Below are 23,156 nucleotides of genomic sequence, written 5' to 3'. Positions count from 1 at the left end.
GTATTCTTTGTTTTACTTGATAACAATTGTTTAGTAACATTCCTGACATATATGTAACAGTGTCTCAGGCTGATAGGCAGTCTCATAATGTCCATCACACTTTTAAAAGTTTAGACACTGTGTTAAAATATTATAATCATAATATTTTCGGATATATCCTGTATCTCTGATTGTTTTGAATCACATTGCAGTATTAGTTCAGTGTTTCAGTATGAAGCTTCACCATGTGGTGTTGAGTTATAAGAAGAAAATAGAGGGGCAGGTTGATTGTAGGAATTTACATTAGGTAGTTCTTAATGGGTGGGGCTTATAGTAGGAATGAGTGTTGATCTACAGGGGATTAGGCCTCTGTGCTCAACAGCCATAGGCTCACTAGAGTTAGGACAGAGGCTCAGCAAAAACCACACTATATTCATTCCTCTTTATCATATTCTCAGTGTAGGTAAAAAATCTTGTTTCTGTATTTTGTCTTATTAAAAACAAATTATACTCAAAGTACTTGAGACATATAGTGCTGTATTTCATTTAAGAACATTTTTGTTTTGTTTTGTTTTTAAGAGCTAAAGGTATAGCTCAACAGTAGAATAATCCTACCCAAAAATAAAAGAGAATGTGCTTTGAACATTTTCACTTCTTTTGAGTTTCTTAGGCTTGACCACAGTGAACTTTTCAGTCTTGGTTGTCCTAAGTATGAAGTGACTTTGCATTCATGAGTTACATTTTGTGTTAGGGACGAGTTGCGTATTTGGTACAGCATTTTAGCCTAAATATCTCCTGATGATGGAGAACTGTTGGGTAGTTAGTTATTACATGATGGAGCTATCAGTTCACCTTGGCAATGCAGGCTTATGCCTCTTTATTCCACATCTAATTTCTGAGCCATGCACAATGAACTGCAGCTTCTTGTTTGGTGATGCAGAAGCTCAGCTGGCTTTGATCATGCATTGACTAAGGCACTGTACTGCAGTTAGGTTGACACTTTTTCAGGTTGAGGTGTATCGTACAACTTTAAGACAAGTGGAACTTAACATTTTTTTTTATAAACTTTTATTTACAGGGATTTAGAGATGAGCCATATCTTGAAGAACTTGTGGATGAACCATTTTTAGATATGGGAAAGTCTCTGCAGTTCCAACAAAAAGAAATGGACACCAGCTCCGAAGCCTGGGAAATGCATGAATTTTTGAGCCCTCCACTGGAGGGAGGGGGCGAGGAAAGAGAGATGCTTGTAGATGAGGAATATGAACTCTATCAAGATCACCTCCGGGCCATGGAGTTACACCCACTACCACACATTCAGGAGGCCAGGCATGCACCTTCCAGGCAGGAACTCCAGGTTGGCACACAGTGGCTGCATGCTAGCCTCTCAGAAGATGAAGCACCTGAGTGTCACGATCCAGAGTCTGGGCAGAGTTTATATTCCCAGGAAATGCAGCAGTGCAGCTACAACACTGCAGACATGGTATGACTTTGCTACTCAGCCTCCATTCCCTCCCTGCTCTGACCCTCCCTTACTCATGTTACTTCCACAGATAAAGTAGAAAGGAAATGGGCTTTGTAAGCTAGGATGACGTACAAGATGCACTACCAAGAGTGTAGTGAGCACATGAAGTCATCCTATTCATATTACATCACTTCTCTGCAATCTGTGAGCTGTGGTTACCGTGCTGGTTGAGTGGTTTTTCACTGTTCTGTGTGTGAGTGTGTGTGTGTGTGTGTGTAACACATTTTTCTTCTAATTTCTCAGTTCAATCAAGAGTTCTTTCAATCATTAAGATTTTCTTTTAAATTCTCTTAGGGAAACATGGCAATATGTTTCTTATGTAGTATATTTGTCAGGGCAAATCAAGGGAAAATGAGCTCAAAGTGTATTATTGTTTATATCTGTGCTGGCCACAGCATTCTCCGTGCTTGTTTGTGATGCATCAGTAGTGTGTGCCAGATAGTTACTTTCAGGTTTGTGACTGTGCCTGTTTACAACTTGGCAAGAAGCATTACCTTTTAATAGGTTTATCCTTACTATTATATTAACAGTAAACTTGATTTTTAAATAAAATTATAGTTAATTAGTTGTCTGTTGAATTTTTTAATGTTTTTTTAATTTGTTTATTTTTTGGCCTGAATTAATTTTCAAACAAATGAGAAGAAACTTACTATATATGGTAGTTTTATTTAGTTAGTTCAGTTTTAGTTTTATTGGGTACATAGGTATTTTGCCTGCATGTATATATGTGCACCATGCCCATGACTGTTACATGGAGAGGCTCGACAGGATGTCAGATCCCCTGGAACTGCACTTACAGATGCTTGTGAGCTGTCATGTGGACTCTGGGAATTAAACCAGGATCCTCTGCAAGACCAGAAAGTGCTCTTAACCACTGAGCCACCTTACCTGCCCTAGAGGGCATCTTTTAAAGCCATGCTGGTATTGTGCTCTCACGTAGGCCCTTGCTCCCTGTGCTCAGTCTGATCCCTTTCTGTGTGTGTGGTATACTCCAGTGACAATGGCTTTCTCTCTTTGCCAGCCCTTCCCTGGATCCTAAATGCTCAGCTTCATTCTGAATATTCATAATACACAGCATACTAGAATTAGAGATTACTGAATTTGTGCACACATTCTTGCTGTGGCTGCTTTTTCCCATAAAAAGAAATTTATTTATCTAAATAAAAGACAGTTTGAAATATTGGTCCCTTTCGAGACAAGGAAAAAAAATACAAAAATAAATATTCAGAATGTTTACTCCATACATTTAGTCAAACATTCATATCTTAAAAGTTGTATTGGGACCTTTCTGCGCTCCCGCGGCCTAGCGAGCAGGCAGGACCTCGACATGCAGAACGACGCCGGCGAGTTCGTGGACCTGTAAGTGCCGCAGAAATGCTCCGCGAGCAACCGCATCATTGGTACCAAGGACCACGCGTCCATCCAGATGAACGTGGCCGAGGTTGACAGGGTCACAGGTCGGTTTAATGGCCAGTTTAAAACCTACGCTATCTGCGGGGCCATTCGCAGGATGGGCGAGTCAGATGATTCTATTCTCCGATTGGCTAAAGCTGATGGAATTGTCTCCAAGAACTTTTGACCAGAAGAAATTGGGGGAAATGTCATAAATAAAAGTGAGGAAAAGTAAAAAAAAAAAAAAAAAAAAAAAAAAAAAAAGTTGTATTGGGTTAAATTTTTGCATATATGCATCTTTAATTATAATTTCATTCAAAGTATTTCAGTATATATTTAATGCCTATCTCTGTTCACAACAGTCACTTTCAGATCATTCAACACTTTCCCAAGTACATTGTCTTCATTTTTATGTAGCTTGTTTGAGATACAGCAGTTCTTTAATTTATACTTGTTAGTTTGCTTTTGACTGCTGTGATAAAACACACTAACGAAGGTCAGCCTAGAACAGGAAATGTTTGTTTCTGCATGTATTTCCAGGCTACAGTCCATCATTGAGGGAAATCAAGGCAGGAACTGCAGCAGAAATACTGCTCGTTGGCCTTCTCCCTGGCTCACACTCACCTAGCTTTAGACACAGCCCAGACCCATCTGACTGGAAAGTTGATGGCCTCGATCTTAGGCTTCAAGAGAGTGTACTGGGAATGGCACCAGACTTGGAAACCTGAAAGCTCGCCCACAGCAAGGCCTAAATCTACCCACACAGCACTACCAAAAAGGGATCAGATGAATATTCAACCATCTGAGCCTTGGGACGTCCTTATTGAAACCAGCGCATTGCCTGGCTTCTGTCTTGTTTCCCTCCCTAATTCAGGCATTCTTGCTTATTATAACCATTTTCTTATATAGAAAGAATAACTTAGACCTCCAAATAAAAATTAGCCTGAAGAACTGGTCCATTTTCATAGATAAACTGTTAAGGTTATAGATTAAAATCACCAAATAAGTGTTTATAGTATTTACACTTAACCATTCATATTTCAAAATCTGTAAAATGTTAAGTTTTTACCTCTTCTCACATTGAATTATATGAATTAATGTTATAGGACATATTAATGAATATTAATTCAGCTCTAATATATTCTGAAAAACTACCTCTTGATTTTCTTCAAATTATTTCACGTTCTCACTTGGCATTAATTCCCTTCTACAGTGATGGCAGAGTAGGCTTTGGATCTTTATTTGCTTCTCAGTAGTGATAGACTTTGTAAGGCCTTATTTGTAATATACAAATAATACCCAAGAAATTCAAATGTTAATCCTCCACTACCCATATATTCTTATTTTACGTAAAAGGTGAATCATCAAAGTTTCTGGACTACCCCCCCAAAAAAAACCCAAATTGTTTTAATGTCTATGTTTTGTACCTTTTTGGCATATAGGTTGGTGGCATTAAATACTGTTGTGTAGCCACCATCTCTGTCCATCCTAGGACCCCATTAGAAATACTGAGACCGCCAAACAATAAGTGCTCTCCCCTTGCCCATTGTTCCCTGGCACTAACTGTAATTCTGTCTTCTGTTTAAGAACTGACTATTACAAAGGGTAGTGGTGGCACACGCCTTTAATCCCAACACTCGGCCGGCAGAGACGGGTGGATCTTTGGGAGTTCCAGGCCAGCTTGGTCTACAGAGCAAATTTCAGGACAGGTTCCAAAGCTACACAGAGAAACTGTGTCACAAACAAAAAAAGACAGGAAGTTGTGAACATTATCATTATATGTCTGGCTTGTTTTGCTTATCATAAGCTCCTTCTGGTTCATTCATGTCGCAGTATATGTCAGACATCCTCATTAAGGCAGAATAATTTACCCTGCATGTCTCAGTAGGAAATATTTATTTCTGCCCTTTTCAGGTCAGACCTAGGAGAATATTAGTTAAAGTGAGAGAAGACATTAACAGAGATCAAGGAAAGGTTTCTGTAGGAAGAACAAATAAGTTTGTTTAGGAAACACAAATGAACTTTTAGGGGACAATCCTGAGATGTGGAAATTTGTGGCAGCATTTATTTCTTTAGGTGTCAGTGGTGCTTGTAGACGGAAGTTTCTGTTCTGCCTGGTTCCATAGCCATTCAGTCACAAATAAACATGCAGAGACTTAAAACTGTTTGCTCAGGCTTATTACTAACTAGTTCTTACAACTTAACCCTTAATTCTTATCTCACATGCCTTGGTACCTTTTCTCAGTGAAGCATTCTCTATTTCTTTTTTATTTTATTTGCATTGATGTTTGGCCTAAATGAATGTCTGTGTGAGGGTGTTGTGAGCTGCCTTGTAGGTGCTGGGAATTGAACCCAGGTCCTCTGGAAGAGCAGCGAGTACTTTTAACTGCTGAGCCTTCTCAACAGCCCTCAGTAAAGCAGTCTCATCTTGCTTCCTCTGCATCTTGCTCACAACTATGTCTCTGCCTTTCCTCGTCCCACAATTCACCTAGTCTGGTTGCCCCGCCTATACTTCTGCCTAGCTAGTGGCCAATCAGTGTTTTATTAAGCCAATATGAGTGGCAAATCTTTACAGTGTCCAAGAGCTTATCCCACAGAAGGTGCTACCATCTTTAGGCATGCATGTGTATTAGCCTACTGTTATTTCTGGGCGTAAATCCAGTTGCCTTGACATATGACAGCTCATTTCCCACAAGTGGCTTCTTGCCATCCCCTCCCCCCTGCCTTTGCCCTTTTTGAGACAGGGTCTTCCTGTGTAGTCCAGGCTGTTACCAGCCTTGAAATCAGCTTAGCTCTGGTTCTCAGGTGCTGAGCTCATAGGCACGTATCACCAGCTAGCAGAAGCTGTTGCTTTCAGTCATGTGAGGAAAGTTCTAAAGAAGGGATCTTTTTGTATCTTCAAAATACGTGATATCTTTACCTTAAGGTCATGTTTGTAGCAACTCACAGTTTCTGAGAATGTTCACACATGTGCCACATTTTAGACTTCCACATAGGTATTGGGTATTGAACCCGGGTCCTCTAAGAGCTGTGATGCTTTTAGCTGCTGAGCCATGAACAGGACCAGGAGGTTGTTGAGTGACAGGATCCTGAGAAAGAGGACAATGAGATCAGAAGGTAAGGATAGAAAATAGAGAAGATAAGAAAGTCTGGGACTGGGACGTCTTGTACAAGCTATATCTCAGACCCAACTAGTTTATTACTATTTCTAGGGCAGAAATGGGATAGGGAAAGCAGTGTACCATACAAAGGGACTAAGTCAGCAGGAAGCTAATTAAACAATGTTGCACAAAGGCAACACAGGGTATCTCAAGAGCATTATAAATTAAGCACACAGCAATCTGGGGACTGATAACCAGAGCCAAATGCAGTAGGTTGGTTGGGTTCTTGGGATCTGAAGCCACAGTTCCACCAAGGCCCTGGCTTCAGGCCATTACCAGCTTTGCCAGTCATAATTTGGTTTTAAAGATGGAGATGGGTTTCTTCTCCCATCTCAGGAAAAGCCTCAGGAAAAGCCTAGGTTGATCAGTCCAGCCCTAAGTAGAGCCGTGGCTCCACTCCTCCACTCTTATTGTTCATGGATAATGTTACTAGAAGTATTAGTGTATGAATAAATACCTCTTCAAGTTTTGTTTTCAGTTCTCGTAGGTTGCCAGTCTAAATCACAATTGGAAATTCTCCAAAGGATCCTGGTGTTTATTTGGGAGTAACAGCATAACTGTGAAAGTGCACAGGTCACAGTGACCAGTAAGCATTTTCAAGTACTCCAAGGCAGGTTTTTAAAAGAGAGAAATTGCAATTACAGTCTATTGAATATGAAATTCGTGGACTTGAAGTCGTAAAGCAGAAGTTGGTCCAGTTTATTAGTGGAAATGCTTAGTAGGCAAGTATTCTGGCAGAAGTGCCCTGCCTGAATTACTGCAGAGTTGACAAATGAGATCTGCATGTTTGTGGGGCATGTAAAGCATTGGTGTGAATGAAGGTGACACTTAGGAATGTGTTGGGAATAGTTGAGCATGGTGGGACATGGGGTATATGAGCCAGGTGCTTGTAATCCCCTCATTTGGGAGGTGGAGGCAGTGCGTTAGTTACTGACCTTTGTCCTGGGAGAGGATAGACACCTCTATCTAAGAGGTTTGCTTTGGCTCGTGGTTTCAGAGCTATTTCTACCTATTTATTATAGCAGGGAAGCACAATGGTGAGAACAGTTCTTGGTGGCGGGAACATGTGGGAGAAACTTGTTCAGTGGTGGTGTGAACAGGGAACTGAAAACACTGGCTAGAACCAGAGGTGACTGGAGCCCTTGGAGACTCCTCCCTAGTGATCAGCTGTTGTCAGCCAGGGCCTGCCTCCTTAAGGCCTTAATGGCTCGTAAGGACATTTCAGATTTAAAACAGCACTCTGGCTGGCTGTGAGTTCTACATTCTCTTGCCTTACACTTCTTTGAGTGTTGGGGTGTAGAGCTGAAATTACAGATGTGCACCACCACATCTACCTTATTATGACTTTGATTTGAATTTCATTAATTAGTGATTAGTAATGTTAAGCATGTTTTTATGTGCTCATTGACCCAATATGTTCTGTGCAGAAACCTACAATGCAACCATCTGCCCATTTTTTAAAGTTCTTGTTTTTTTATGTTTGTTTGTGGTTGTTTTTTTTTTTTTTTTGCTTCAGGATTATTTACCAGAATGACAATATATTCATTTTTTTCTCTGTTTATATAAAACCCAAATTCAATTTTCTAAAGATTCAACCATTCGAATTTGCTTTACTGAGGGCTGGAGAGGTAGTTTAGCAGTTAAGGGCACTGGTTGCTCTGCTAGTGGATCTGTGTTCAGTCTCAGTACCTACTAGGCAGGCACCAAGGTGCACAGATCATGCAGGCAAAACACCCAAACACATAAAATAAACATAATAAAATTTCAAATCTGCTTTACTGAAATCCAGATTTGGGATGGTTTTTCTTGCTTACCAGTTACCATTAATAGAATTGCCACTGACCCTATCAAATATTGCAAAATATTTTCCTTTCTTTTTAACTACTGCCTTCCATCTCCTTGTTTTCCTCTCTGAGAAATTATTGCTTCTTTTATTTCAGTCAGACAGATAATCACACCTTACTTCTTGTCACCTCCATGTAATATTTGAGTTGCCTGGTGCATTGTCAGCTCCACTGGGCTGTGTGTTACCATGATTTGTTTTGTTTGGGTAAGCTGCCAGGAATTAGCCTAGCATTTCATCGGTGTTCCTTCTCTGTCACTGAAGTCTGAGTATTATAATTATATAGAAATTAGATCATTAGAAAATCTAAACTTCTGGCTAGGCGGTGATAGCACACTCCTTTAATCCCAGCCCTTAGGAGTAAGAGGCAGGCAGATCTCTATGAGTTTGAGATCAGCCTGGTCTATAAAAGCTAGTTCCAGGACAAGCCCCAAAGCTACGGAGAAACTCTGTCTCAAATATATATATATATATATATATATATATATATATATATATATATATATATATATACACACACATACATACATACACACTTCCTATTTTTATTTGAACCGTCAAAATCTAAAATCTCCAACAGTAAAAAACAGTGGTACCCTGCATGGTGGTACATTTTTGTAATTCCAACAGTCAAGAGTTGGAGATGGGAGGATCACAAATTTAGGTTATCTAGGCTTATAGAGCTCAACTCTGAATGCAAAAGGTAAAACCAAACATGTTTTTTACAAAATGCTATTCACTTAAATTAGTTAAATATATTTATATAGCGAGTATAAACTTTTAATTTATACTCAGAAATTTATGACGATTTATATTCTATATCTGTGTCTGTGAGCTGCTATAACAAACACACCATTTACTGAACAGACTTTTTAACATCAGGAATTTATGTCTTACCTTCTGGAGGCTGAGAGATCTAAGGCTAATGTGTCAGTTCTTCGATGTTTGGGAAGGGCTCAATTATAAGTAGAAGTTTCTATAAGGAGTCATCTAGAAATCTTCATTGGGCCTTTTCTTTTAGGTCTCCAATTTCCTTCATAAAGGCTTGGCTTCCATGACCTGATCACCTTGCTGGAGGCCTGCCTCCTAGAACCTCTGCTTAGGAGCTGTGGGGACAGACAAATCCTGTTTCCAACTGTGCAGAGCCCTGAAGTTAAAGTGCATTAAGATAGATCAACAAGAGAAAAGCATACGTACTTATAGCACGGGAGCCCCATAAGAGAGGAACTAAAGAAGCTATAGAGTCAGTTACTGAAATATGGAGTTGCCAATAAATAATATGTTGTGAAAGTATAACTTAGTGTTAGGGGGAGGCTTAAGGTTTCCGATTTTTATGCTTGAAGATGAAGATGTTGCTTTCTCTTTTCCTTCATGGAGAATGTCTTTCACAAGGGGATTCTGATTCTGTCTTCTCGTAAGAAACAGCTGCAGAGTCAAAGCTATCCTTTTGTACCTGCTGTGTTTCAGTTGTCTTCAGTTTAAAGTCTGTATCTCACAATTTAACCCCTTTGAGCATTTAGATTTAGCATAGAACTTTCAGGAAGACACAAGTGTTATAGCACTGCAACAGAATATAACTTTAAAAATCTGTAAAAGGCATGCTGTAAAGGGAAGATGGGAGAGAAGGACACTATGTCATCAGCAGTGTTTGTCAGTCTTGAAGTTCTGTTTTGGGCCATTCCACATGATAGGCATCTGGTGTGAACCTATAATCCAGTTGTTGGAAGATTGAGAGTTCAAGGCCAGACTGGACAACTAGGTGAGACCCAATCTTGGGGGGGGAGGAGTGACTAGAGCAACAAAACAAACCAAGAGTGCTAGGGAAATGGAGCCAAAGCTGAGAGATAGCAGCGGCATTGTGGTGTCAGAAGAACACATCCAGGATGCTATATAGGACCAATTGACTTGATTGCTGGCCAGGTCTTTTATTTGTCTGCTCTGGAATATGTTCATTTATATCCATTTGTTAATGCTTAAAACCAAAACGTACTAAATATCCAGGTATCTGTGTGTGGGCTCATGCAGCGCTTTCAGCTCCTGACAGGATAACCCCCCGGGAACATGGTGTGTGCAGCTCCTGACAGGATAACCCCCCGGGGAACATGGTGTGTGCAGACACTTGCAGTCCCAGTTTTCCATGTATTGCTGCCTGGTGGGAACAACATTGTGGTGTTCTCATTGCTTCTTATCATGCTGAATTTCTGGCTGTCTTTCTTTCAAGATGGAAGAAACATTTGGCCTTGATTCCCGGCAGTCCATACCCTCCTCTGAAGGAAATGGTCAGCGTGGCAGATTTGATGAAATGGAGCATCTTCATCCCCTAACAAACAGCAGCCTGGATTTAGGTTTGTGGGTTTGTTTCTTATACACAAGTTAGATTATTTGCAGTCCTTGTGCTTTATATATGATGCATTGTACTGTCACATTTACATTCATCATGCTGTTTTCAATTTCTTGAAATTAAAACATAATAAAATTGTTTCTTCCTTCTCTTTTCTCCCTCCAATCCCTTCCATGTCCTCACTATGATCTTTTGAATTTAAAACTGTTTATCACTTAGTCTGACTCAGAGCAACTTTGGCTGAGATTTCAGCAGGATCTTTCAATTTCTGTGTACTGGGAAGGCTGCTTATTCTATGCCTCATTCTGCTTTTTATCACCGCAGGATTGGAAGGGAGACTACTCCCTTACATGAACTACGTCTCTTCTAATATATATTAAAGTCTCCAATGCCATTAAGTGGAATTGCTAGCTCATTGGATGGGCTGTTAAATATTAATAAAGAGGTGAATATTTTAAACATTTATGAAGCATTTTCTTCATCATAAATTACAGTTGTTTCTAGTACATTAATAACTTAGGTTCCATTAAAGAGTTCTGAACGTATTATACCTCTCTTTGCCACTCTAGAATAGCAATTTTTATATACTTTTGAAGCCTCAATTTTAAAAGATTTTTTCTATTCCTCCAACAGTGAAATGCTGGCTGTTGTTATACTATTGAGATTATGGGTAAGGCTATTCAGCCCCCACCTCAGGGACTCAGAGCTGTTCAGGATCTGTGCTGCTTTTCACTGTTAGATTTTGCTTTCGGAAAAGCTCTCTGTGTTAACACTGCACACATCAGACATGTAAGGGAGACAGTTTGGTGTGAGATCACAAGTGTGTTCGGTGGCGTCTACAGAATGGAGCCCTGACTGCAGGCAGTTAGAGAAAGCTGTGCTGTGATGATGCTGGTTTACCCCTGTGAATGCCCAGAGCAGGCACTATGGAACCCTATGATTAGATGAGTCTCTGCAGTTTTTCAGGCTCATAGCTGGGAGAAAATAAAGCTTTATTCTCCCCAACCTATAGGAAATCTACCTTTTAAAGTTCTTCCCATTTCCTTCGTTCTTTGATTAATGATACTTACTTGTTCACAGTGTATCACAAGAGTATACAAACCATACTGGCCTTTTCACTGTTACTATTTTATCAGTGTCTTAGCACTGCTTGGAGCCATAGTGTCCTTCCTTCCTTCCTTCCTTCCTTCCTTCCTTCCTTCCTTCCTTCCTTCCTTCCTTCCTTCCTTCCTTCCTTCCTTCCCTCCCTCCCTCCCTCCCTCCCTCCCTCCCTCCCTCTTCTATTGTTTATTACCATTAGATCAAATCTTCCAACTCTATGTCTGCATGACTGTACATGAAAGCAAACTTTCCTCACAGGTTTTGGGTCTTAATTTCAAAGGCTCTATACCATTTAATATTTTTGGTGTGTATTAATTATGCATAATGGATTATATAATGATATTTCAAACAGATGTGTAATGGATTTTGGTCATATTCACCTCCATTACTCTCTTGTACCCCTCTCACTCCTGTTGATCCTCTTCTTCTTTCCAACTGTTCCTTTTCTACTTATATGACTTTTTTTCCCCAGTGACTCATTAAAATTCTTTAAGTTTTCTTAGAGAAACATGGGTGGGCCATTATTTATTGGAGCATGGACACCTCCTCAATGGCTACAGTACTGAAGAAAATGACATTCTCTTTCCTGCAAACAACTGTCTGTAGATTCTCAGAGAGGAGTTGGGGAAACACCATCCAATTTTGCAAGGCCCTAGGTGGTTGTTCTTGACAATATCATTTGGGACTGTTGTTAAATTTATGTATCATGACGCGTCCTCGCTCAGAAACCATTCACAAGCACATACATCAGGGAGTGCTGTGACAGGCATGACTGGATTGGTGCTCACTGTGCTGGGCTAAGAAGATATTGATATGGGCAGACACACATCACAGCAGCATGTGTACTAAGTTGATCTCGTTCTTTTTTGTATTTTTCTCTTGAGAATTTTACTCAGCAAATAACAGGCCCTGTTTGAATACCAGGCTCCTCTGTACTAAACTGGTAATCTCCTGGTAGCTTCTTCAATCCCCTCTTTCCTCAGTTGTAAAGTCAGATTAGATCTGAGAGGCTCTGAGCCCCATTCAGATTTGTATTCAATTGTGCACTCTGTCAGTAACAAGAAATCTCAGATTTGTAGGACAGTTAATTTAAAATCATGTGTTGATAGCCTGTGTGTAAAGGGCTATCCATGATCCTGTGGTTAATCCAAAATAGTGACTTTCGGCTTTTGTTGTAACTCAGTGGTAATAGAGCATCACCAACAGAAACAGAAACAACAGCAAAGTCATATCAACAAAATGTTGTTCTTTAGCATACTCACATTCTCCATGGAGTGTGAAAGCAAACTTGTAACGAGCATAATTCATAATGAAAGGCAAGAAGATGAATTCTAAATGAGGAATCCAAGACTCCAGGGAGGAAACAGCTCCCTCTCCATCATGCTGCCTGCTCCAGAGGGGTTTCTGTCCTCTGGGTCCCTTTCCAGACCAGTCTCTTGCTGTTAGCTGAGTTTCTGAGGGTGAGGCTTGTCACTGCCTCTGTTACCACAGTGTGCACAGAAATAGTATCTGTCAAGTGAGAAGGCAACATGCTACTCACATGTAATTGTTCAACACATCACCTTACGTGTTTCTCTTGCTGAATTCTGCAACCACCTGTTTTCTCTGCTCAAGCTCCTCTTGCTTTTTCTTCATACCATTCTGCTCTTGTACTCACCAAGTATAAAGGTTTGGGAAATTTTTCCCATTTCTTTTCTATAAGCATTAACTTCTAGGAACCTTTTTTAATCTCTTTGATCTTATAACCTTTGTGACCATTGATTAACAGTTGTATAGGCCTCCAGGACACAATCTGTTTTGTGGGTGGGTGGGTGCTCTGAGCACATGGTGACAGCTCTGTAAAGAATGTGACAGGCACTGTAAGAGGTGAGGAGTGGGCATTTGTGTACCAGCGAAAGACAAGAGAGGAACAGTGGTCAGATGGCCTGGGCACCAGGCTTGAGAAGTTGTGGCTGACTGGCACTCACTTGCACAACAGAACAGCGACTGTGGGAAATTGTTTGGCAAGTGGAGCCTTTGCTATACTTACAGCCTTTGCCTGGGGTTCTGCTCCACCTCTGCTTTCCCATCCATTCAGTTGAGGTGCACAGGCGATGGAGCTGTCGGGCATCGCTTTGACTACCACACAGAAATGAGGTCCCAGCAGTTGGCAGTGAAGTGTCTGGGGATGGGAAAGGCAACTGAGCATGAGTTCTAGTCACTCCCTCTTTGCTGCATTGCCACTTGATTAGACCAGATTTGTAGTCTCTGGACAAGATCAAAAGCAATAGGAGTGGTCGTTTACTAAAGAGGTTGTTCAAGGTGAAGTGTGGCTGATGTTCGCAGGAGGAGATGGTGCAGAGTCTGTGATTGACAGGTCAGTTCTGCTTTTCTGGTAAGTCAAGCCTCTGAAACACGATAGAGACAGATTCAAGGAAGGCAACTGGTATAAAATTCCTCATGATCTTACAAACATGAGGACAGCGTGGCTGAGAGTTTATATTGTGTCCCTAGATATACTGTAATGATGAATAAACCGATGTTAATGTGGGTGCAGGCCTCTAAACAGACCACAGTTCCTCAGTCTGCCTTGTTATTCTTTTATTGAGCAAACAAAAGGAGGACACGGGTGATGTTTTGGACTGTCTTACACATTTCAGGAAGGGGAGGTCCCTATTTTGGATTCTGGTACAGATAAAGCAATTATGAGAGTCCAGAATAAAGGTCTCCATTAGATAAAAGAACTCAGGAGGCTGAAGCACAGGCACAGTGGTAGATCACTTGCATAACCTGCCTGAGGACTAGGGTGTGACAGGCAGAAACATGGAGAAGGGTTGGAAACTGTTTGAAGCCTAGCCCGACAGCCTAGTTCAGGATGGGAGAGAGGTTTCATATCGGTTTCCTGTTGTCTCTGTAAGAACTCTGCATATAATGAGGATAGTGGGGCCCACAAGACAGACCTGGGCATGCAGGGGCACAATAGGAGGGGCAGGCAGGGCAGGCAGGGCAGGCAGGGCAGGCAGGGCAAGTGCATCTACTGGAGAAGCTTCAATTGCAAACTTCTTTCAGTTATATTTTGGTTTCAAAGCTCTCCTACTTTTGGCTCCCATACTGTTTGACCTGTTTCTAAGTAGCGGTGCTTTTAGTTTTGGTGACAAATTAAAATACTCTTTGAGATCCATCCTTTTTGAATCAAGTCACTTCCTCATGCAGTCTCCTGTACCTAGCTCACATGAAGCCTTGAATAATGTCCCTACCACTCTCTTAGTTCCTGGCTATTTGCCTGAAGGCACCATGACTTTCTATACTATAAATTGCTTGGTTTTCTTCTGAGAACTTACGCCTTCTGAGCACCTGTCCAGTTGCTCATTCCGCCTCTCCCCACTAGAGCGTTAGCTCCATGCAGCAGGAGCTCTGTTGCTTTTGTTCACTTGGTTGTTTCTTCGTCAGTTTCTGGCAAGTAGTAGATACTCCACATATGAGTGAATATTTGAGAACCACAACTGCCTAAATTTGAAACTTGCAACCACTTGTAACTCCTTCTCACATTTTGTACAATGGCAAGTAAAACATACTGAGTCTTTTTAAAAATTATGTCTTGTTTAACTTCTGAAAGAAATGTTTTAGGCAAGTATGCAAATCAATTAACTTTAACAATTTTTTTTCACATTTATTTGTGTATGTGCACACTCATGCTTGTTCATGGGGAGTCAGAGGCGGTATTCTCCTTCTGTCATGTCACACGGGTTCCAGGGATTGAACTCAGATTTCAAGGCTTGGTGGCAAGCAGCATCCCACTGAGCATGGCCCCTAATAATAATCTTGATGAAAATCTGTATCATATTTCATATCGTTTGGATAAGTGCTGCATTATTTATTGTTATGCAACCCTATGAAGTAGAATTTCATGTCCTTACATTTGTGTGAGCTTTCAACTAACACTTCATAATTTACAACATTTCACATTTTCTTCAAGAATACAATTACAAACAAGAGTGTTATAGAGGGAGATTGCTTCAATCAATGGTTCATGAATCCCATGGGGCTGTCCCCACTGATTTTAAGGAAAGCTCTTGACACAGCAAAGTCAGGCTCCTCCCTGGGCAGCAAAATTCCCCACAGCTGAACCTTGCTAGGTTTCCCATGGCCTGCTTCACTCTGCACAGAACTGTTCATGGTCAGCTCTTCAACCATGCTGCTTTTCTGTCTGTAATTACTCTGCTCTCTGGAAAGTAGGCCAGGTGACCTCAAACTATGTAACTGGGAATTACTGTGAACTTCTGATCTTCCTGCCTCTCCTTCCTGAGTTCTGGATTATTGAGGTGTACCCCACAGCTGGCTCGTGTGGTGCTAGGGATCAAAGCCAGGGCTTCACACTTGCCAAGCAGCCATTCTACCAACTGAAACACATCCCAAGCCCCATACGGAATCTGCCTCCTGCTGGAGTCCAAATCTGTTACTCTCCCCTTACCAACATGCCTCAAGGTTGTGTGTCCTTCTAAATAGAAGTCAAAATTACAGAGAAGAGCCTGGGGCTAGGGAGATAGTGCAGAGGGTAAGTGCTTGCTGCACGAGTGTGAGGATCAAGGTTCTGATCCTCAGAACCTTGTGAAAGCCAGATGGGTGTGGCAGCCCCCTTTAATTCCAGTGCTTAGCAGTCAATGACAGTGGGGTCCTCAGAGGCTATGTAGCCACACTAACTGTAAAAGTGAGCTCTAGATTCAGAAAGAGACCCAGACTCTGCAAGGTAAAGAGTGATCAAGAAAAACACTGCATCAAACTCAGGCTTCCACACATGAACACATAAGCACGTTCGCACATGTGAACATGCATACATGAATGCTCACTACACAAATTCATATGCAAAATAAACAATGCAGATGATAATAAAGGAAGGACACATGTGCACACGCAGCAGCAGCAAAATGGTTAATTGGGTGAAAGCACTTGCTATTTCATCCTGAAAACTTGTTTGATTGCCAAAACTCAAGTGAAAAACCAGATGCACTGGCATGCCTTTGTAATCCCAGTGTTCCTGTGATGAGGTGGGAGGCAGAGAGAGGAGAATTGCTTGGAAGCTCATGCAGCAGCAAGAACATAAGATCTTCCACAAGATGGAGTAGAGAACCCACTCCTGAAAGTTGTCCTCTGACTGCCACATGTACACCATCCCCCCCCCCCGCTCAAACACACAAAATACATTTTAAAAATTAAGAATAATTAAAGGTGGATATATGGCTAAGTGGTTAAGAGTGCTTGCTACTCTTACAGAGGGCCAGAGTTGTCTCCCAGCACTCACCACAAATGGGTCACCTATAACCCTTGCTCCAGGGACTCTAATGGCGTCTAGCCTCTGTGGGCACACACATTCTCCCATATACACATAATGAAAAAAACAAAATCTTTTCAGGGCATGGTGGGGCATACCTTTAATCCCAAGATTTGGGAAGCAGAGATAGATAGGTCTTTATGAGTCTAAGGTTACCATGGGCTACATAGTGAGACACTATCTCAAAAAAGAAAGAAAAAGAAAGGAAGGAAGGGAGGGAGGGAGGGAGGGAGGGAGGGAGGGAGAAAGGGAGAAAGGGAGAAAGGGAGAAAGGTAAGAGACTGGGGAGATGACTTGCTGGGAGAGTAAACGTGCTTTGTAAGCATAAGAGCCTGAGTTAAAATCTCCAAAATCTTTGTAATAAGCTGGGCATATGCATTTGTAATCTCAGCATGGAAAGTTGAGATGGGCTGATCAGAGCACACTCTGACTGGCCTAACTGAAGTGGTGAGCTTCCAGTTCTGTGAGAACCTCTGTCACAAGATGGTAAGGCCAAAAGTGGTAGAGGAAGATAGCCAATGTCATATTCTGCCTTCCCAAGTGTGCACTCATAGACACATCGGTGCACACCTGTGCATACCCTCTTCCACACACATAAGTGAACTAAAGTAAGAATAAAAGCTTGACCTAAAAGAGGGAAGCATTTAAACAAATTATGGCAATGTCTGATTTAGTGACCAGGTATATAGATTGGGCCAGCAAGATAGCTTGGCAGAAAAGGCACTTGCCCCAAAGCCCAATGACCTAAGAAAACCAAGTCCTAAAGGTTGTCTTCTGACCTGCACGTGGCATGTGTGCATCCCCCTTGCACATACATGAACAGACTAATCATTAGCAAAATCTTTAATCTGAATTTGCCCTTTTCATAAAATATAGTTAATAATGCCTTTCTTAAAATTTTATGTAAAAATAGAATGAGTCAACAGATAGAAAAATAAATTCTGAAGTTTTTAAACTAAGCCTTTCAAATGTAATGCTTACTTAGTTGTTATTCCATGGGGTCATTTTGTTTAACTGAGTGAATGCCAAAGTACCCATGACCAGAATAGCCTCGGGTGAGAAAGGAAAGCTTTGCAGTAAGATTAGAAAACATAAGAGAGTTTTTTTGTTGTTGTTTTGTTTTTGATAAAGTAATGTTATTGATGAAGTACCTAGTTTTGTTCGTTTGTTTTCCCACGAGGCACACTGGAAATGTAACCTTCCTCTGTTCAGCACCTTCCTTGCTTCATTTTTCAGTGGTGCTTTCTGCCCTGGGCATTAAGGCTTTCCCTTAAGTACTTTAATGTCCTCCATCTCCTAGCTGGAAGTGTCATACCTACAGTGAGAGTCCTTAAAAGTGTGTTGAATTACTGACTGTATGTTGATTTCCCATCATCTGTATTCTTTAGGCATGATGATTCCAAGTGATGCCCAAGGTCCTGACATGCTTGTCGATCTTCCAGCTGTTACCCAAAGGAGGGAGCAAGAAGATTTGCCTTTGTACCGACTGCCCAGTGCCCGGGTTGTCTCTAGGCCTTCATCATACATGGGAACAGTGTCTTCAAGATATGCGAGTGCTGCATGGTATAGTGTGTTCATTTTTCTTCTTCCTTTAAAAAGCTGTTATTAAGTGATGCAGAGTAGTGTATTTACTATTAATTACCATTAAGTTGTCATGTAAGGTAATATGTTTCATCGTGTCTTTTTCTCACATATGTGACTTTGCCCTTTATTCTCATTTCCCACCCTACAGACCCTCCCCTGCATTCCCTACCCCCTATGGCTAGTTCCTGGTTTGGCTTTTGTTTACAAAAATGTGCACGATTAATGTAACATTTAGAAAATACAAAAGGATCTTATGATTAAATCTGCATTAGAAAATTAGAAGTTTTCATAGTTCTTGAAATTAGGTCACAAATAGAATTTTATATTTTTTATTCACAAAATGGATTGCATACAGGCCAGCAAGTGCTCTTGAGGACAAAAGGATGTGCAGACTCTCAAGCATCAGAGAATCTGCAGGGAATAGTGTCTAATGACAGTTTATAAGACATGTGGTTCTGGAGCAGAAAGCTAGATAGCAGGAGACAATTTTTTGACAAGATAAAGACCTATAGACAGGTTGGTAGGAAAGTTATCAGGTTAGTTGGGGACATGTTGGGAAAACATCCCTAAATCTACGAAGTGAATGGAATCCATTAGATCTATCAATCTGGGATTAATATGTGTTCTGTCATGTCACTGAGAACATGGTCAAGTATAGATGAAGCTCCCAGATTTGAAGGATCATCCAGGGAAACTCAAGTAGTGCGAAGAGTGCGAGTCACATGAGGTGCTCTAGGCCTGGCTAGAGAGAGGAAGGAGAGGTGGTGGGGGGGAGAAAAGGTGTAGGGAAGTTGAAGAATTGCAAAACAGGAGAAGAGCTACAGAGAGACCAAAGAGAAGCCAAGAGAAGTATTTCCATGGGGCTCCATAAGCACAGGGCAGCTTTGTCTGTATTTTCTTGTGTTGTTGTTATGGTGCTGGATGCAAATCAAACAGTTGAGCATGGAATAGAAAGGTCAGAAGTTGGACGTGACAGAAACAGGGTAATGTTGAGAATCCTGGCCATGCAATGAGGCTAGTAAAATGCATAGTGCCCAGATAATTCAAGACAAAGAGGATGTATCCACACATGCACACACTCCGCACACTTACTTATATTTTATTATGTATGATGATATCCATGTATGTATATATGTATACATGCAGATGCAGGGCAGCACACAGAAGGAAACACACGGATAAGTCAGCAATAGTTATTTTTTCCTAGAAACATACCTTAGAGTGGAAGGGCTGAGCACATAATTTATGACTTTTTATGTGGTCTAACCACATGTCAGTGAATTGCCTTTGGTTGTTTTAGTTTGTCTTGTACTTAGTGTTGCTAGTTGAATTTGGTAGAAATGGAGTGTTTTCTCTAAACTGTAGTTTGTTAACTGAAGAAATAGAAGGGATCTAAACACAGGTCTGGCCTGTTTCTTTTGCACATAGTAGGTGTGCATTGCTTAGTTGTCCCAGCCTCACACAGGGACGATGCACTCTGCTGCTTTTCCTCAAGTGAGCACTGAGGCAGGCCCAGGCATTTAGACTGAAAGCTTACCTTCATTTCAGGAGACCAGTCTTGAATTTCAGTGTTGGCTTTGGGTTTACTGTCAGAGATTTGGAAAGTGTTTAAATTTCAGCAGATTTCAGAGGAGCTCCTGTGAACTGCATTTGCTCTCTTTTCCTAATATGAAAAGGCAAGGCTTGGGCATGAGGCTCACAGGTAACTATTTTCTCCACTGGGGAACCTTTTTTCCCCCAGTGTCCTGATACTAAATGGCATTTTAAAGTTTCTTCCTGTTAGTAATTTTAGGTATGACTCTGCAGAGGTCTGTCTGTGCTGAAGCCAAGACTCTTTGCTTTTGTCTTCACCTTAACTGTAGCTTCTTGCCTTCGGGAGTAGAACTTCTATCAAGAGGTTGTATACATCTCAAATGTGGAGATGTCTTAAGCCAGGACATTCCTGGCAACGGGAATACTGCAGAGGGGACCCAGATAAGCTTATCCTAATTTTCTTCTCATTTTCTAAGGTCACCTGGGAGCCCATCTTTAGAACTAACCTGGCTTTAGCCTTTCTTCCATTATCTGATACTTGAAGACATATAGGTATCCACAGCGTGTGGATGGTGCTGACGGTCAGACTAGCGGGTCCACAGTGCTATAGGTGTCGTTCATGTCTTCCTTCTCTTGCTTTATGATTATGTGATGCTGAGAGGGTTTCCCTCCAGTTTTGTTTCCTCACTGTAAAGTATGTAGTTCTACAAAATAAATAAAAAATGTGCGTGAAGATGTATAATCAACTGTCAGTAAAGCTGGAGAAAATGCATAGAACAGGTTGGTGCAGTGCCATTGTCCAAAGGAGCTGGTAATGGAAAAGGCAATATATTGATTGTTTCATGACCTCAGGAACCTTGCTGAATTTAATAAAATACTCAATTGTAGCATTTCTTTGTTGTTGTTTTAAAATAATGATAGGATAAAATCATAGCAAATTAAACAAGGTTTCAGAGCCTCGAGATTAACTTGAGGTGGAAGACCTGCATTTGGAATTTAAAAGGAAAATGAACAAATGCTGATGAGAATCTGAACAAAGGTTACTTTCTGCTGCCAGGAAAGGGAACTAGTCCCCATTGTGGAGATTGGGTTTGCAACTTCTTTAAAAAAAAGATCTATCACATGATTTCCACCGCTGCTAGTCTTAGGTGTTTGCACAGTGGACTCTAAGCCAGCACATGAGAGAGTCTTGCACTCCCATGTCTACTGCAGCATTGTTCCTAGTAGCTAAATTTTAAAATCGGCTTCACTGCCCAGCAGCAGAGAAGCCGATGAGGAAAATGTGGTGAATACATACAGTGGAATTCTTATCAACCCCAGAGAATAATGAGGTTATGTCATCAGCAGGAAACTGGATGCAACCCGAGTTATTAACTGAATAACCAGGAAAACAATTAATGTATATTTTCTCTCTTATATAGTTGCTGGATTCTATTTTGATACATAAAATCGTGTATCTATATATCATTTGAAAGTAGAAGTCTAGCATGAATCACCCTCCAAAGGGGAAATAGATGAAATCTGGGTAAACTGGGAGTGGTGGGGTGGAGAGGGGAGAGGATAGGAGATGAGCACATGAGGGAGCAGGATGGTCGAGTTGGGGGAGGGACAGAGAGGGAGAGCAAGGAAAGAGGTATTTTGAGAAAGGGAGCCATTTTAGGCTTAGGGAAAAACCTGGTGCCAGGGAAATTCTCAAGAATCCACAAGGATGACCCCAGCTAGGACTCCTAGCAATAGTGGAGAGGGAGCCTGAACTGGACTTCTCCTGTCATCAGATTGGTGACTTCCCTAATTGTCATCATAGAACCCCCGTTCAGTAACTGGTGGAAACTGATGCGGAGATCTACAGCCAAGCACTGGGCTAAGCTCCTGGAGTCCAGTTAAAGAGAGAGAGGAGGGATTTATGAGCAAGGAGGGGTCAAGGTCATGAAGGGGAAACCTACAGAGACATGACCTGAGTTCATGGTACCTCACGGACTCTGGACTGATAGCTGGGGAGCCTGCATGAGACCGAACTAGGCCCTCTGCATATGGCTGACAGTTTGTGTTTGGTCTGTTTGTGGGGCCCTTGACAGGATTTATCCCTTGTGTATGAACTAGCTTTATGGAGCCCATTCCCTGTGGTGGGATGCTTTGCTCAGCCTTGATGTGGGTGGGGGGTTGTTCCTGTCTCAATTTGATGTGCCAGTCTTCATTGACTCCCTGTGGGAGGCCTTATGCTTTCTGGGGAGTGGATAGGGGGTAGGGTGATGGGTGGAGGGAGGGAGAGGGAACTGTAGTTGGTGTGCAAAATGAATAAAGCAATAAATGAAAGTAGAAGTCTGATTGTGTAGAGAAACAATTGGAACTAACTGGAGTAGGTAAGAAAGGGTAGAGTAGGGAAGCTTGAAGGGAATATACTCAACTTATACACTTTTATGAAGATATCAGCAGATAGCACAGTACCTTACATATCAAATATATGTAATGAAAAATTTTTAAATGGGAAACACACTGACAAGTTGGCCCAGCAGGTAAAAAGCACCTGCCAAACTAAAGACTTGAATTCAATACGAGGACCCACTTGGCAGAATGAGAGACACAACTCCCACAACTTGTCCCCTGACCCCCATACACACCTTGAGGCACACACCCATTCATCTAGACAGCCTCTTCAACAAAGGTACTAAGGAACTGAGTGAAACTCAATTCCTATTTCACCTTGCACCAAAATCTATTACTGTATCAAAAGCCGTGATGTAAAACTAGAAAGTCTGAAACTACTCAATGAAAACATGGGCAGGACTCTTTCAGGTATGCGTAGGTAAGGGCTTTCTGAAAAGGGCTCCAGTGGCATAGGTGAAACCTTAAGAATTCACAAATGATACTGAATGAAATTAAAAATCTGCACAGACAAGGAAGCCTTCAGCAGAGAGAAGAGGCAGTTCCAGAATGCCAGGATAGCTTTCCCAGCTATTTGTCATACAGGAATCTCGAGTCTATAAAGAACTCCAACAATTATATTCCTCCAAAAGCATTTGATCATTAAATGGGCTAATAGATTGAATATGTATTTCTCAGTGGAAGAGATAAGGTTGTTCAATAAGCACTTGAAAATATATTCTTCAATATTCTTTACCATGATGAAATTTCAAAGTAAAATTACATTGAGTGTCTGTCTCATCCAGTCAGCATATCTGTCATGAAGAAAACCACAGTTCTGGTGAGGATGTGGAAAAGGAGCAACCTTGTGCTCCATGGTGGGCCTTTAATCTGGTCCCACAACTGTGGAAATCAGTGTGGAGGTTCCAGAAAAAACAGTATGTTGCAGCTACTGTATATATTGTATGTTCCGAGTCAGCATGCCACAGAGACGCTCCCACATCCATGTTCATTGCTGCACTATTCAT

The 23,156-nt window shown here is 41.3% G+C and overlaps 1 protein-coding gene and 1 pseudogene across 7 annotated transcripts in view; both read left to right on the top strand.

The window, feature by feature from the left end:
- The window catches only part of Patj (PATJ crumbs cell polarity complex component), a 317,812-nt gene that overhangs the window by 102,118 nt on the left and 192,538 nt on the right, over positions 1–23,156 (top strand). For 6 of the 7 annotated variants that reach the window (XM_085686293.2, XM_085686290.2, XM_085686292.2 and 3 more), the window contains exons 20-22: positions 1,058–1,462; positions 10,122–10,245; positions 18,039–18,213. In XM_085686293.2, coding sequence (XP_085542419.2) covers positions 1,058–1,462; positions 10,122–10,245; positions 18,039–18,213 — 704 coding nt within the window. The remainder of the gene's footprint in view (positions 1–1,057; positions 1,463–10,121; positions 10,246–18,038; positions 18,214–23,156) is intronic. The other variant, XM_085686288.2, reaches the window with a different exon arrangement.
- LOC125412398 (small ribosomal subunit protein eS21 pseudogene) lies at positions 2,817–3,160 on the top strand (annotated as a pseudogene).

The sequence above is a fragment of the Myodes glareolus genome, chromosome 3 (assembly GCF_982192425.1).
Source record: "Myodes glareolus chromosome 3, mMyoGla1.1, whole genome shotgun sequence".
Lineage (NCBI taxonomy): Eukaryota > Metazoa > Chordata > Mammalia > Rodentia > Cricetidae > Myodes > Myodes glareolus.
This window is presented reverse-complemented; position numbering and strand designations above follow the sequence as displayed.